The sequence below is a fragment of the Hemiscyllium ocellatum genome, chromosome 25 (genome assembly GCF_020745735.1).
Source record: "Hemiscyllium ocellatum isolate sHemOce1 chromosome 25, sHemOce1.pat.X.cur, whole genome shotgun sequence".
Classification (NCBI taxonomy): Eukaryota; Metazoa; Chordata; class Chondrichthyes; order Orectolobiformes; family Hemiscylliidae; genus Hemiscyllium; species Hemiscyllium ocellatum.
Window position 1 is genome coordinate 57249021 of NC_083425.1, and position 16950 is coordinate 57265970.

Here is a 16950-nt window from a genome sequence, read left to right on the forward strand (position 1 = left end):
CATTAACAGCACAGAGGTGGGACAAGTGGAGTGATCATCCACAACAAGCTTTCTTAGACTCTTCATGTGGATGCACTGGTTACAAAGGCCCAACAATGTCTCTTTCTTCCTTAGGCAGCTGAGGAAATTTGGCATGACGGTGAATACCCTTGCCAACTTTTATAGGTGCGCCATCAAGAGCATTCCGTCTGGATGTATCACTATCTGATATGGCAACTGTACCATACAAGATCAGAGGTGGTTACAGAGAGTGGTGAACTCGGCCCAGACAATCACAAAGGCCAACCTCCTATCTATGGAATCCATTTAACAGACCCGCTGTCAAGGAAAGGCCGCCAGCATTCTTAATGATCCATCTCACCCCGGCAATATTTTTCTACAACCTCTACCATCAGGGAGAAGGTGAAGAAGCCTGAACATACAAACCAGCCGGTTTTGTAATAGTTTCTACCCTATTGTTGTTAGGGAACTGAATGGACTCACAAACTCTTAACATTTGCCTGTACCTGTGTTTTTGTTTTTGCCTGTGTTTACCTATTATTTACTACCTATGCAACCTACTGCTCACAAGACAAAACTTTTCACTGTGCCTCGGTACATGTGACAATCAATTAAATGAAATTCAATTCCATTCAGCCAGCCTATCCAAGTCACCCCACAGCTTCTCAGTATTCTCCTCACAGCACACACTGCCATCTTGCTTCATGTTATCTGCAAATTTGGGAATATTGTGTTCAATTCCTTTGACAAATCATTAATGTGTACTATGATTAATCCTTGATCATTAGTAAAGTGCTGGAAAGTGTTAGCAACAGCGCTATCAAGCAGCACCTGCTCAGCAATAACCTACTCACTAATGCTCTGTTGAGGTTTCACCAAGTTCACTCAGCTCCTGCCCTCATTACAGCCTTAATTCAAACAGAGACAAAACTGGTGAGGTGACTCCTCAGATACTGGAGCAGTCCATGTTGAAATGCAGCAAGATTTGAACAATATCTAAGGGTGACAGCCCTTGGTCAACTGAGTGTGACATCAAAGAGCTCTAGCAAATCTGGCATCAATGGGAATACTGTCTGCTGGTCACACCTGGCACATAGGAAGATGGTCGTTTTTTTTGGAGATCAGCAATCTCGGCTCCAGGACATCTCCACAGGAGTTCCTCAGGGTAGTGCCCGCGGCCCAACCATTTACAGCTGCTTCATCAATGATCTTTGCTCCATCATAAGGTCAGAAATGGGGATGTTCCCTGATGATTGCACAATGTTCAGCATCATTTGAGACACCATGGGTACTGAAGGGCCTAAGGCATTGTGAATCTACCTATAACACATCGGATGCACTGATTCAAGATGGCATCTCACCATCACTTTCTCAAGGCCATCTAGGGATGGACAATAAATACTGGCTATCCAGAAAAGAGCAGATGCACGTATGAGTTGAAAAACTCATTGGATTTCTATCTGAGAGTACCTTTGTCAGAGAGAGAGCTAGTCTCCTACTCAGAAACTGATGGTGGAATTATCCTAGACAGTACCTTAAATGAATCTACCGTGTCTGCCTCTACTACCAGTAAAGTACTTACTGCGTGTATCCCCCTTAAACTTTTCACCTCTCACCTTGAAGGGGTGACCTCTGGTTATTCAATCCTTCATCCTGGGAAAAAGCTTATCCCTATCTACCCTGTTTATACCCTTCATGATTTTGTAAATCTCAATCAGGTCCCCCCTCAATCTCCCTCTTCTAATGAAAACAAACCTAACCTACTCAAACTCTCTTCATAGTTAGCACCTTCCATACCAGGTAACATCCTCGTAACCCTTCTCTGCACCCTCTCCAAAACGTCCCCATCCTTTTGGTAATGTGGCAACCAGAGCTGTACACAGTATTCTAAATGGGGCTAAACCAACATCATGACCTGCCAGCTCTTATACTCAATAACCCGTCAGATGAAGGCAAGCATATCATATGCCTTCTTGACCACTCTATCCACCTGTGCAGCAACCTTCAGGGTGTGTTTGACCTGAACTCCCAGATCTGTCTGCTCATCAACTTTTCCCAAGGATTTACTGTATAATTCACTCTAGAATTAGTCTTCCCAAAATGCATCAGCTCACATTTGTCTGGATTGAACTCCATCTGCCACTTCTCTGCCCAACTCTCCAGTCTGTCTATATTCTCCTGTATTCTTTGACAGTCCTTTATGCTTTCTGCTACTTCACCAATCTTCGTGTTATCTGCAAACTTGCTGATCAGACCAACAGTGCCCTCTTCCAGATCATTTATGTATATTACAAACAACAGCAGCCCCAGCACTGACCCCTGTGGAACACCACTGGTCACCTTTCTCCATTTCAAGAAACTCCCTTCAACTACTACACTCTGTCTCCTGTTGCTCAACCAGTTCTTTATTCACCTAGCTAGAACACCCTGCACACCATGTGACTTCACTGTCTCCATTAATCTACCACGGGGAACCTTATCAAACGCCTTACTAAAGTCCATGTATATGACATCAACAGCCCTTCCTTCATCTATCAATTTAGTCACTTCCTCAAAGAACTCTATAAAGTTGGTAGAGCACGATCTTCCCGGCACAAAACCATGCTGCCTATCACTGATAAGCCCATTCTTTTCCAAATATAAACAGATTTTATCCCTCAGTACCTTCTCCAGCAACTTTCCCACCACTGATGTCAGGCTGACTGGTGTGTGGTTACCTGGAATATCCCTACTATCCTTCTTGTACGGGGGACAACATGAGCAACCCTCCAGTTCTCCGACACCTCACCTGTATTTAAGGATGCCACAAAGAGATCTGTCAGGGCCCACCTATTTCCTCTCTCCCCTCCCACAGCAACCTGGGATAGATCCCATCCGGTCCTGGGGATTTGTCCACCTCAATAACCTCTAGTCTACCCAATACATCTTCCCTACTTATGTCAACGTGATCCAGACTAATCAAACTTATACCTTCAATCTCAACATTCATCATGTCCCTCTCCTCAGTGAATTCTGATGCAAAGTAATCATTTAGAATCTCGCCCATTCTCTCAGGTTCGACACACAACCTTCCTTCATTATCCTTTCATGGACCAATCCTTTCTCTAGTTACCCGCTTGCTTCTTATATAAGAATAAAAGACCTTGGGATTCTCTTTAATGGCTCACTAAAGCTATATTCATGACCCCTTTTAGCCGGCTTGATTCCTCATTTAAGACTGGTCCTAGTCTCCCAATATTCCTCCAGGGTCCATTCTGTTCTTGGCTGCCTGGACCTTATGTATGCTTCCCTTTTCCTCTTGGCTAGTCGTACAATGTCTCTTGTCATCCATTTTTCATGAATCTTGCCTTTCCTATCCTTTGCTTTCAATGGGACATACTTATCCTGCACTTTCTTTAATCTATCTTTGAAAGTCTCCCACATATCAAACGTAGACTTTCCTTCAAATAGCTGTGTCCAATCCACATTTCCCAGCTCCTGTCTAATTTTGATATAATTGGCCTTGGCCTGGTTTAGCACTGTTCCCTTAGGACCACTCTCATCTTTGTCAGCATTCTAAAACTGACAGAATTGTGGTCACTGTTCCCAAAGAAATCCCCTGCAGCAACTCCTACCACCAACACCAGGTCCAGTATTGACATACTACTCTGGAAAACTCTCCTGAGCGCTTTTTATAAATTCTGCCCCATCCAGACCTCTGACACTAAGTGTATCCCAGTCAGTGCTGGGAAAATTAAAATCTCCCTCACCACTAACCTGTTGCCTCTACATCTTTCCATAATCTGTTCACCTATTTGTTCTTCTACCTCACGCTCACTGTTAGGAGGCCTGTAATACAGCCCCAACAATGTAATTGCATCTTTATTTCTCAGCTCCACCCATAATGCCTCACTACTCAAGCCCTCCATAGTGTCCTCCTTTAGTATAGCCGTTATATCATCCCTGACCAGTAAGGCAGCTTCACCCCCACTTTTACTTCCCTCCCTGTCCTGTTCAAGGTGCCAGTATCTGAACTGGGGGGATGTTCAGGAGGCAGCCTTGCCAGTGCTTCCTCTGAGGTCTCTTCCTCCCTTTTTCAGGTGTGGGAGAGGTCATCGCTCACAGTGCCAGCCTCATGATGGCGATTACTGTGGCTATCCCACTGGTACCTGCAGGACAGAGGGAGAGAAGGCATTGCAATCGGGCTGGTAGGGGTGGTATATCAGCAATAAATGCACAGTAGGGGTAATGGGAGAGCAGCACAACAATGGACAAGGTGTCTTCCTTGGTTGCCAGGACAAGGAGGTTTTGGTATCGCTCCAGGAACAGTCTTCACCTGTAAGGACCAAGATCCTCTCCTTGTACAGTGAGTTGATGAATCATGGAATGAGATGACTATTCAGTCCCCAGAACCTATCCTCACCTTTTCCATTTCAGAGATATGATGTTCGGCCACAGATCAGCCTTGATCTAATTGAGTGATGCTACAGGCTCATGGTGCTACAGGCTCACGGTGCTACAGACTCACGGTGCTACAGGCTCACGGTGCTACAGACTCACGGTGCTACAGGCTCATGGTGCTACAGGCTCACGGTGCTACAGGCTCACGGTGCTACAGACTCACGGTGCTACAGGCTCATGGTGCTACAGGCTCATGGTGCTACAGACTCACGGTGCTACATGACGTACTCCTGTTTCTATGTTCCTGTTATGGGCCATTTTCTACCAAGTTGTGAAATGCTGCTGCAGTAGTGAGAGTGGCACAGGAGGAGTGTTGGTGGAGGGTGGAGAAATAGAATGAGTCTGAGGTATCAGAAAGCAGATGGTGGCACATACCTGGCAGAGAGGTGAAGGTCATTGGCATTCTTCCTGCATTGTTGGGTGTTTCTCCAGAATGTGGACAATTCTCCAGAATTGTCTCATGTGGTAACTTCAGAGCAGGCTGGCCGGGTCTGGCAGGCTCTGGTGGAGTGGCTTTCTCTGCTGGTCATGTGGGAAGTGGGCGTGCCCACCAGGACCTCCAGGTTCCTGTCCAGGTCTGGGTGTACAACAGCCTTTTAAATAAATTACCATTGCCAGAGATGCCGCTATATCCCAGGACATTCCAATTTAGGCAACTGGGAAAGTATGAGAATGGGGCTAATATAGGAGAAGGGAGTGCCTGTAGCAGTGGGTAGGGAGGAAACGAACTGAGTTTGGGCAAATAGTGTGAGAAAACCCACCAGGTCTCAGACAGAAACCTTCCATGAAGATCGACAAAAATGACACTGAGTCAAAATATAGTACGATCCAGCCCTTATCTCTATTTAAGAGCATGGATTTTGTAAAGAAGGTTTTATTTGCTAAAACATAATTATTAAATTTTGACAAGCTACAACACTGAATTTGTCACAGTATAATTTAGTTCACAAAGAAGGAAGGGTATTCCCTCTGCAGGGCTCTCCCAGCCTAACCTCCAGCTCAGTTCGTCTTAACTGGAACACTGGAAAGTTAACACAGCTACCTGCATTCATACCTTCCTGGGACCGGACATGTTGAAGCTGCAGTACTCCGAGCAATGTCAGCTGGGGGTTATTGTATAGCAGAGGCAGCAACACAGTCCTCAGCCATTGCCAGAAATCAGCTGGCCTGTCAAACAAAAACAATCCTCAATCAGCATAAACCCATCTCTGTGTAAGTTTCCAGATTCTGATGAAATAGAAGACAATATGTTGGGACAGTTTCAAACCCTGACTTACTAGGCATGGACACACTCAGAAAAGCCACTAGAGTGGGATTTTGGCCAGTAACAGATTAGTGGTGAGACACGGTGTAGATGCACTGGAGTGGGAGCTTTACTCTGTATTTTTTTTAGATTACTTACAGTGTGGAAACAGGCCCTTCGGCCCAACAAGTTCACAGCGACCCACCGAAGCGCAACCCACCCAGACCCATTCTCCTACATTTACCCCTTCACCTAACACTACAGGCAACTTAGCATCTACACATCTTTGGATTGTGGGAGGAAACCAGAGCACCCAGAGAAAACCCACGCAGACACGGGGAGAATGTGCAAACTCCACACGGAGAATCGCCTGAGGTGGGAATTGAACCCAGGTTTCTGACGCAATGAGGCAGCACAATGAGGCAGCAGTGCTAACCACTGTGCCACCGTGCCGTCCACTAATCTTATACTGTACAGGTCCTGGGAGTGTTTGATGGGCAGTGTAGATGTAGCTTCCATTTAAAAGAAAATAGGGGGTTTCACATTGTATCTAGCCCTGTTTTGCACCTGTCCTGGACATATTTGGTGGGAGTAGGGAACAATGTCGAAGTAGCTTTACTTTCAGTTTAAAAGAGTAGATCAAGCGTTACTTTTTTAGCTTACAAAAGTTAAGGGAGCTTTACTCTATATCTAAGCCCTTGCTGCCCATGCCCTGGCAGCATTTGTTGGGAACATTGTAGAACAATTTTTACTCTATATCTAACTCAGTGCCATCCCAGCCCTGGGAGGTTTTGGTCAGGGGACTGTGTAAAGGGAGTTTTCCTCGGTACTAACCATGTGCGGTCCCTGTCCTGGGAGTATTTGATGAGGACAGTGTCACGGGAACTTTATTTTCAGTTTAAAATAATCAAAGGAGCTTTACACTCTATTTACCTTTAGTTTAAAAGAGTAGAGGTAGCTTTAGTTTGTATCTAGCCCCATATTGTACCTGTCCTGCTGTGTTTGATGGTGACAGTGAAGAGGTAACATTACTTTCAGTTTAAATTTCCAAAATGTGCAGTTTAAATGTATATAACTCCATGCTGTACCTGGGAGTGTTTGATGTGATAAATGTATATAAAGTTCATTTCGTATTTAGCCCATGTTACATCTGATTGGCAGGGTTTTGATGTTAATACTGATGTTTGAAACATAAATTACTATATTACCCAGTATTATTCCCCATCTAGACCACAACAATTTCAAAGAAAAAAGGAAATAATCGCAGGGTGTGTATCAAGGCTGCAGAGAGTACGTCTATTGAGGGTGAGAAGAATAGATTAATGAATGCAGTGCTCTGAGCAGGTTTGAGAAGCTGAACAATTCCAATCTGGCAGCCGGCGTGTGCATAGTTTGGCAAATCATCTGATACTGTCCAGGATCCCAGTTCACAATCAAATTCTTGGCAACAGTCTCTGAACAGACAGGGCTTCCTCCATTTTTATCCCACCCTTTTATGACATGTCCCTGAGGTGGATGAAGGAAGAGTTAGACATCCTGCTCGCACAATGTCAGCAAGGATCACTCGATCTATTTGGCCCACCTCATTTCCAACAATCCATCCTTTTCTAATTGGACTGGACATATACTGCGGTAGGAAATGTTCCTGAACAAAATCCAGGGACACTTGACCCTCTCCACTCTTACTGCCTCCACTATCCCAGTCTGCATTCAGCTACTTAAAGTCCCAATCTGCAGATTTATTCCTCTGCATCCTTCCAACTGGTTGGCAGTCTATAGACTACACCCAGCAATGTAATTGCACCTTTTTTGCTCTGTAACTCCAGAACCCTCTGGAACATCCTCTTTGTCCAGCACTGCTTAACCATGACCACTACCTCTCCTCCTTTCCCTCACTATCTTTTCTAAACACATGTACCCAGGAATATTTAACACCCAGTCTTGCCCTTCCTTGGACCAGATTACTGTTATCACTCCATCCTATTTTCACATGGCCATATAGATCTGTAAATTCCCCAACCTTATTTCCTATACTCTGTACATTCACAAACAGGCATAGTCACCCTGATTTACACTTTTTTCCTCTTACACTCTAACTTCATCTATTAAAGTACTATTCTGTCTATCCAAATATTTCATACACATTGGTATTTCTTCTCTAATATTCTTTCTTGGTTCCTACACCCCTCCCAAGTTAGTTTAAAGCACTCATAACAGTATAAGCAAAATGTCCCACAAGAAATCATTCCCAGTTCTGTCCAGCTGCAACCAGTTCACTTGTCCAGGTGGCATCGTCCCCAGAGCCAGTCCCAAACCACTCTCCTGTACTATCTTTCCAACCACATATTCATCTGCCATGACTCTCAGCAAAAATACATGCAAGTAAGGAGGAAAATTCTAAGAGAGGTATAAATCAAATATGGCTAATATTAAGTTGAAAAAGAAGTATATAGTGAGGCAAAAGTCAGTGATAGACTTGAAGATTGAAATAAATTCAGAATCCAGCAAAGGAGGACTAAAAAACACAATAAAGAGAGAGGAAATAAACTATGAGAGGAAACTAGTGAGGATTATAAGAACTGACAACAAGAACTTCTTTAAATATAGAAAAGAAGAAAAGTCAAGGTGAACATTGACCCTGGGAAAATGAATCTGGGGATATAGTTATGGGGAATAAGGAAATGACAGAGGAGTTAAACAGATATTTTGCCTCAGTCTTTACAGTGAAAGATACTACAAACACCCCATTAATCCTAAAGAATACCACAAAGAAACAAAGTACTGTCACCATCACTGGAGAAATAGCAACAAGCAAACCTACAGGGCTAAATGCTGAAAGGTTCCTGATCCTGAAGGCTTGGATCCTCAGATCCTAAAAGAAGGTGTTACAGAGATATTGGATGCAATTTTCCAAAAGTTTTGGATTCTGGAGAAGTAGTTAGAGGATTGGAAGCCGCCGACACTCTTGTTCAGAAAGAGAGAAAGAGGCCAATAAATGCCTAACTATAGGCCAATTAGCCCAACAGCTATTGCTTGAAAAATGTTGGAATCAATCATTAAGGAAGTAATAACAGCACATTTGAAAAATTATAACGTAATCAAGTAGAGTCAGCATGGCTTCATGAAGGGGACATTGTGTTTGTCTAGTACATTAGTTTTTCAATGAAATCTCAACCAGAGTGGATAGAGGGAAACTTTGCAGAATTAAGGCAGCACAGTGGCTCAAGGGCAGCATGGTGGCTCTGTGGTTAGCATTGCTGCCTCACATAGCCAGGGACCCAGGTTCAATTCCAGCTCAGGTGACTGTATATGTAGAGTTCGCACATTCTCATCATGTCTGTGTGGGTTTCCTCTGGGTGCTCCGGTTTCCTCCCACAATCCAAAAGATGTGCAGGTCAGGTGGATTGGCCATGCTAAATTGCCCGTAGCGTTAGGTGCATTAGTAAAAGGGAGATGGGTCTGGGTGGGTTGTTCTTCGGAGGGTCAGTATGGACTTGCTGGGCTAAAGGGCCTGTTTCCACACTGTAGGGAATCTACAGTGTAATCTAATCTAAAATAAAAGATAATTGACAAGGTATGTCACAAAAGGTTAAATCATGAATAAGAGTCCAGTGTGTCAGAGGTAATATATTGGAATGGATCGACCATTGGCTAATGGTCATTAAACAGTGAGTGGGGATAAGGTTCAAATGTTAATGGGTTAGACTGGACAGAGTCATTGACAGTACTGAAAGACATTGGAGTAAACTGGAGAGAGAGAGAGAGACAGCTCATTAAACATTTGAACCCTATCCCATCCAACAAACAAATGCTTCTTCAACATCTGTCTATGTACAGTTTGCACATTCTCCCCATGTCTGCGTGGGTTTCCTCTGGGTGCACCGGTTTCCTCCACAAGTCAAAAGATGTGCAGGTCAGGTGGATTGGCCATGCTAAATTACCCGTAGTGTTAGGTGCATTAGTCAAAGGGAGATGGGCCTGGTTATTGAACATATTGAACATGTCCAGACTAAGCTGCATTCACTCATTTTAATCTTATACTGTCAATTGTGTTCTCTTCTCGTCCTTCCTCCATGTTTGTAGTACAGGGTTAACTTTAGCTACTGGGCTATTTGTTCTTAATGAGGTTTTTGATGTTCACTTTCAAGGGTCTGGGTGACTGGGCTGATCACACAACATGATGACACATGGTCATCAGGCCCATTGAACCAAGCAGCAAGGAAGACCCTGTAGAGTAACCTGGTGTATGTCAAATGCAATAGCTGAAGAATTTCCAAGACACTAGAGCAATGGAAGAAAAATCACAGAGGAGAGGAAACCCTGCACAATGTGGACAAAAGGACGGGAACTGTGGAAGAATTGTGGAAGCCATTTTGTCCCATACTAATGTTTGGAAACCATTTTGCCTCATATTTAGTGCCTGCCTTGTAGAAAGCTTGTTTTCCACGTTTCCCCAATTCGTTGGCCTTGCATCTGTGCAGATACCTGATAAACAAATTCTTCTCTTTGTATGAAGCCAGTCTTCTCTTTGCAATGTCTGCTGATCAGCTTCTAACCGACTCTGTCCAGACGCTACGTGACTGGAGCTAATGCTGGGCACCTTGCCCTATGCCTGCCCATTACTCTGTAATTAACAGTCTGCTCATTGTTAGCTAACTGTAACCTATAAAATCTCACAACTCTCTGCATTTCGTCAGAGTGACTTGGGACCATCAGATCGAGCTGGTCTCCTTGTTCCTCCCTGTGATATCACAAATAAATGTGTCAATACTCAAGACTTGTGTGGCTGCGACTTTCTAAGTTTGACCACTGTGAGTGAGTCACCCTCTGGATAACTGATTTCTCCCATTAAGTCCACAAAAATTCTTCCTCCAAACTCATTGTGCAAATACACCCAATGATGGAAACAGCGTTTACCGGAGCCCCCAGACTATGTGAAGGGCATTGTCTAACTATTTATTGAACTAACTGGCACTGACATTTTAGCAGGTTTGTCACTGCCTCAGGCCTTGATCAGAAGCCTGGTGTATTTTTGAGCATGTTTGGCAAAAGTGCTGCTCACTCTCATCAGAGGTAGAAGCAGAAATTGATAAATATGCTGATGGCGCGAAGGCCTTTGACTCCTATGTTAAATCAAGATGTGACTTATTATAGATCAGGCAAAATTTAATTGGCACAACCAGGAGCCAGAGGAGATCTGCCATCCTTACCTGGTCTGGCCTACATATCACTCCAGACCCACTGCAACGTGGTTGATTCTTAACTGTGCTCTAGGGCAATTAGGGATGGACAATAAATGCTGGCCTGGCCAGTGCTACCCACATCTCAGGAACAATATTTTAAAAATTGCCCCCTCAACTCTTTGGTATTTCTCTCTCCTCACCTTTAAACTTTGCTCTCTCGTCTTAAACTGACTTACCATGGGGAAAGGCTGTTGGCTACCTATCTTATCTACGCCTCTCATTATTTTATCGACCTCTAGAAGGTCACCCCTCAGTCTCTAACACTCCATAGAAAAATGTTCCGGCCTAATCAGCCTCTCCTTTATCTTCCAGTCCACGTACTATCTAAGCAAATCTTTTCTATACTCTTTCCAATTTAATAATATCCTTTCTATAGTAGGGTGACCAGAACTGCATGCAGTACACACTTGTACATCTTGTAAGATGTCACATGTCCAGTACTCAAAGCTGTCATGCTGAATGCCTTCTTCACCACCCAGTCTACCTGTAACTCCACTTTTCAGGAGCTAGGAACCTGTATCCTAGACCTATTTGTTCTACAACACTCTCCAGGGCCCTGCCATTGACTGTGTAAGCCCTGCCTGGTTTGGTCTACCAAAATGCAACATATTGCGTTTATCTAAATTAAATTCCATCAACCATTCCTCAGCTCACTGGCTCAGTTGATCTCACTGTACTCTCAGATAACCTTCTTCACTATCCACTATACCACCAATCGTGGTGTCATCCACAAACTTACTAAACATATCCCTTAAATTCTTATCCAAATCTTTATTAAAAAATGAAGTGCTGAACCCTGTGGCATGCTACTGGTCACAAATCAACAGTTTAAAAATCAATCCTCTACCTTCAAGCCAATTTTATATCCAATTGGCTCGTTTTCTCTGGATCACATGAGATTTAACCATACTCAACAACCCACCATATCATTGTCTACCACACTGCCCTCATCTACTTTCTTGGTCACTCCTTCAAAGAACTCAAATCAAGTTTGTGAGACACCATTTCCCATGCACAAAGCAATGCTGACTTTCCCTAATGAATCTTTGTCTCTCCAAATGCCTATAGATCCTGTGTCTCAGAAACCCGTCTGACACCCACCATAGCCAGTTAGCTTACCGGTCTGGAACTCCCAGGCATTTCCCTGCAGCCTTTCTTAAATAATGGCACAATATTAGCAACCCTCCAACCTTCGGACACTGTACCCGTGGATGTTGATGATACAAACATCTCTGCAATTTTCCTTCCAAGGCTCCCACAAAGTCCTGAGATACATTTCATCAGGTCCCTTATGGACTCATGTACCTTAATGCGTTTTAAGATTTCTAGTACCTTCCTGATAAATAGATTTATCAAAAAGAAATGCAACATCAGCAAGAAGATATTTTGAGAAGAGAATCAGACTTCAGTAAAAATGCAGCTTTATTTGTAAGAAAATTGGACTTTTGACAATTCATGCAAGTTGAACTCTAAATCCTTTTTCTCACGTATGTTTGGTTTTGGTATTGGTTAAGACCTTATAGCTTTACAAATACAACATATACAATTGTTTTAGGTGGAGGGAGTGGAAACAGGAGACCTGTGTTTAAGAAGATGGCTTGCAGTAGAGAAAAGAAGCTGAAGATTACAGCAGAATGAGCAAGGCTCCAGGAGCTGGGTGTAACTACAGTCTGCTGAGTTCACATGGACAGTGAGATTTCAGGAGGAGAATAGGACAGGGAGATCAGTGGAGAAAGAGCATGACTTGCTTCAAATCACTGACCTCTGGATAGTACTAAAGTTGGATGAGTGCAGAGTCCTTCCAACAATGGACTGTCGAATGGAGGCTCGCAGAAGGTGGCCATTGGCGCTTTGGTAACAGCCTTGGTAGTTAACGATGAGCACCACCAGGAGGAAGATTGTGTGCACAACACAATTCTACAAGAGAAAGGAATTCCACTAAGAATAAATATTCCAGCAGCATGACAGAGACACATTCTAAACCATCTCAACAAATCCATCCATAGCCTTGCTCCTCCCTGCCTCCAGATCTTTCTCCAATCTCATGTTCTAGCTTCCATCTTCTACTTTTCCAATTCTGTGTTTTCCTCTATGCTTTGGACCTCTTATCCAGATTATCCCTACAACCTGAAACCCAGTATTTCTCTTTCCTCCCAATTTGAGATTCTGTTTAAAGCCAAGCCATGTTTTTAATTACCCAGGAAATTTACTTTCCAACCTCAAATGCCTTGGAAGCAAAATGGGCAAAGAAGTGGTAGATGGAATACAATGTGGGCAAATGTGAGGTTACACACTTTGGTATGAAGCATAAATGAATAGATTATTTTCTAAATGAAGAAAAGCTGCAGAAATCTGAAACGCAAAAAGCTTCGGAGTCCTAGTTTAGGATTCTCTTAAGGCTAACATGCAGCTTTAGTTGGCATGAAGAAAGCAAATGCAATGTTTGCATTTGTATCAAGAGAGCTAGTGTGCTAGAGCAGAGATGGACTGGTGACTACATCTGGAATATTGTGAGCAGTTTGTGCCTCATGTTTAGGGAAGAAGGTGCAGGTGTTGGAGGGGCTTCGGAGGAAGTTTACACAAATGATTGTGGGGGTGAAGGGCTTGTGGACTCCGGGTTTAGAAGTTGAAGGAGGATCTCATTGAAACTTACAGAATACTGAGAAGCCTGGATAGAGTGGATGTGGAGATGTTTCCACTAGTAGGACAGACTAGAACCCAAAGGCACAGCCTCTGAATGAAGGGATGAGTCTTTAAAACTGAGGTATGGAGGAATTTCTTCAGGCAGAGGGTGGTGAATCTGTGGACCTAAATGCTGCAGAAGGCTGTGGAGGCCAAGTCATTGAGTGTATTTAAAACAATGATAGATAGGTTCTTAATTGATAAGGGGCTCAATGGTTACAGGGTGAGAGCAGGAAAATAGAGTTGAGAAACATATCAGACACGATCAATGGGTCAAATGGCCTAATTCTACTCCAAGATCTTATTTTTTTTGTGGGATATTTTGCTGTATTGAAGATGCAAAATAATGTTGACTCATGACCAGCCTTCAGGCAACTATTTGATGTAGTTAACAGGTGATCTCAATGAATAGCAGAGCCCCCTGCATGGTGCTGAGGCAGACCAATTGGTAAATTTCCAACTTCATTTGAATAATATTAGTTGAGGCACCAGCAGGTTAATAAAGTACACTATGCCCCAGGTTTGACGAATAGGGGTACAGAGTATTAACTAAGAAGATTATGTTAAAACTGTATCCAACAGTAGTTTGGTCTCAGATGGAGGTTTGTGACCAGTTCTGGATACACCTTTTTGAAGGATGTGAGATCATTAAAGTGAGCGACACGGTGGCACAATGGTTAGCACTGCTGCCTCACTGTTAGCAAGAGACCCAGGTTCAATTCCCGCCTCAGGCAACTATCTGTGTGGAGTTTGCACATTCTCCCCGTGTCTGCGTGGGTTTCCTCCCGGTGCTCTGGTTTCCTCCCACAGTCCAAAAATGTGTGGGTTAGGTGAATTGGCCAAGCTAAATTGCCCGTAGTGTGAGGTGAAGGGGTAAATGTAGGGGAATGGGTCTGGGTGAGTTGCTCTTCGGAGGGTCGGTGTGGACTTGTTGGGCCGAAGGGCCTGTTTCCTCACTGTAAGTAATCTAATCTAAAGAGGTTGCAGAAAAGATTCATGAGAATGGTTTCACAGATGAGGAGGTTTAGTTGGAAGGATATATTGGAGAAGTTGGGATTGTTCTTCTTGAAGAAGGGACAATTGAGAGGATATTTGATAGAGATGTTCAAAATCATGAAGGACATTGCAAATTGGAAAAAAACCTCTTCCCACTGGAAGATTGTGAAAAGATTGTGAAGTCCCCAGAGGGCCAAAGAAGCAGTAGTGAGATGAAATGAACCTTTTCCACACAGTAAGGATTTAGGATCTGAGGCATCTGAATGTACTTTGGTGGCAGCTTCAATTGAGTTATTCAAGAGTGGACTTTGTTTTTATCTGAAAAGGAAGAATCGGCAAGGCTAGAGAGTAGAAAGTAGAGTAGCATGAGGTGAATTGCTCTCCAGAGATTCAGTACAGATACAATGGGTCAAATGGCCTCCCTTTGCTCTGTATCAGCTCTGTGACTTTGTATCATCTGACCACATTGCACAAGGAATGGGGAATAGGTATACGGCTTCTTCAGCTTGTTCCACCGTTCAATTGCTTAAAGAATAATCTACCTATCAACTACATTTAAACATTTTTGGCAATGGCTTAGTAGTATTACCACTGGACTGTTGATCCAGAGAACCAGGTAAATTTCCGGGGACCCGGGTTCAAATCCCACCATGGCAGAGTGTGGAACTATAATTTAATAGAAAAAAAATCTGGAATTAAGAATCTACTGACTGTCAATTGTTGGGAAAACCCATCTGGTTCACAAATGTACTTCAGGGAAGGAAATCTGCCATCCTTACCTGGTTTGGCCTACGTGTGACTCCACACCCACAACACTTGACACTTAACTGCCCTCTGGGCAATTAGGGATGGGCAGTAAATGCTGCCCTAGCCAGCGAAGTTCTCATCCCGCGGATGAACAAAGAAAAAAAAAGGTTCCTTACTCTCTATCTTTACTGCCCATAATCTACCCCTGCAAACTTGACAATTCCAATGATGCTCAGTACTGAAAGCCTTTGAGTCAACAGTTCCAGGTTTCCACTCCCTTTTGTTTGAAGAAGACCTTCAGATACATATTCCCTTGATCTTGGCACGACCTACCAATCAATAAATAGGATTATAAGGTACAGGAGCAGGAGCTTCCCAACTTGGCCTTCATACTCGATTGCCTGTTCAATAAAATTATTGGCTTCACATTTCACCCTTTTCCCATATCCCCTGATTCCATGCCCTAAAGTCTTATCAGATTCAATCTTGAATATACACTTTGTATCAATTGTGTTTAACATGTTTATGAATTTAAACACCTCAGTCAGATCACATTCTATTCTGCATTAGTAAATACATTCTGTACAAAGTTCCCAAATGGTAGCTGTGTAAATATTCTGTAAATGTTGTACCTTCATCAATGTGTGCAGTGTTCTCACTTTCCGTGCCTCCTCTTTAGCCTGCAGGAGGCTGTAACCGTATGGCGCTCGGACTTTGCCAATTCGTTCTGATGTCTTCTTAACCAAAGGCTCCTCAACTAAGTTATCGTCCTCATCAGCATCTACTGGTTTGGTAAATAGTGCGAGGATCACGGCCTCACACAAAACCTACATGGGAACCCAAAAGAGGAAAAGCAGGTTAAATCCCTTCTTTTTGCAAACTTCAAGAGTTAAACAGTAACATTCACTAACTAATGCCAACCCTAAGAAGTGTCCCATTACTCACACATGTTCTCCTTCTTCCAACAGAACACTTTTAAGGTTAGCAACTATTAGGCAGAGAACACAGCCTCCCTACATGAACCCAGACATGTATTGTGCAGCACAGGACAGTGTTTTTCTTTTCCTTTGTGGGATATATCACACGGCAGGTTCTGCACATGTTGTTCACCCCTAATTGCACTTGAATGAGTCAGTCACATTACTTTGGGACTGGAATCATGTGCAGGCCAGACCAGGTAACAAAGAAGATGTTCTTCCGCACAGGACAGTAGTGAAACAGATGAGTTTTTATAAGAAAAAATAGTTTCATCCTTACCATCACTGGGACTAATCTTCAATTTTCAGATTTTATTAATTGTATTTAAATTCTACCAGGTGGGCTTTGAACCTTTGTCTCTAGAGCACCAGCCTGGGAGTCAGGTCCACTGGTGTTCAGCATCAACTACCATCTCCCTCTGAAAGTTAGCTCACCATGATCTCCCTGAACGGGCTGAGTATTTAAGAATTTATGAATTGTTATTTGCAGCAATTCTCTGAAGGTACTGAATCCTGACAAGCAATCACTGCCTCTCGCTACATTTGTTTTATAAATCTCACAATTTGGAAGTTTCCTGAATCCCTTATCTTTTCTTCACAATTTATGTAAGATTGTGTAGCA

At 43.2% G+C, this 16950-nt stretch overlaps 1 protein-coding gene across 1 annotated transcript in view; it reads right to left on the reverse strand.

Annotated features, from left to right (window-relative positions):
* The window catches only part of pkd1b (polycystic kidney disease 1b), a 228309-nt gene that overhangs the window by 47083 nt on the left and 164276 nt on the right, over positions 1 to 16950 (reverse strand). The window contains exons 30-32 of the mRNA XM_060844405.1: positions 15984 to 16178; positions 12689 to 12843; positions 5529 to 5607 (exon numbers count right to left, since the gene is read on the reverse strand). Coding sequence (XP_060700388.1) covers positions 5529 to 5607; positions 12689 to 12843; positions 15984 to 16178 — 429 coding nt within the window. The remainder of the gene's footprint in view (positions 1 to 5528; positions 5608 to 12688; positions 12844 to 15983; positions 16179 to 16950) is intronic.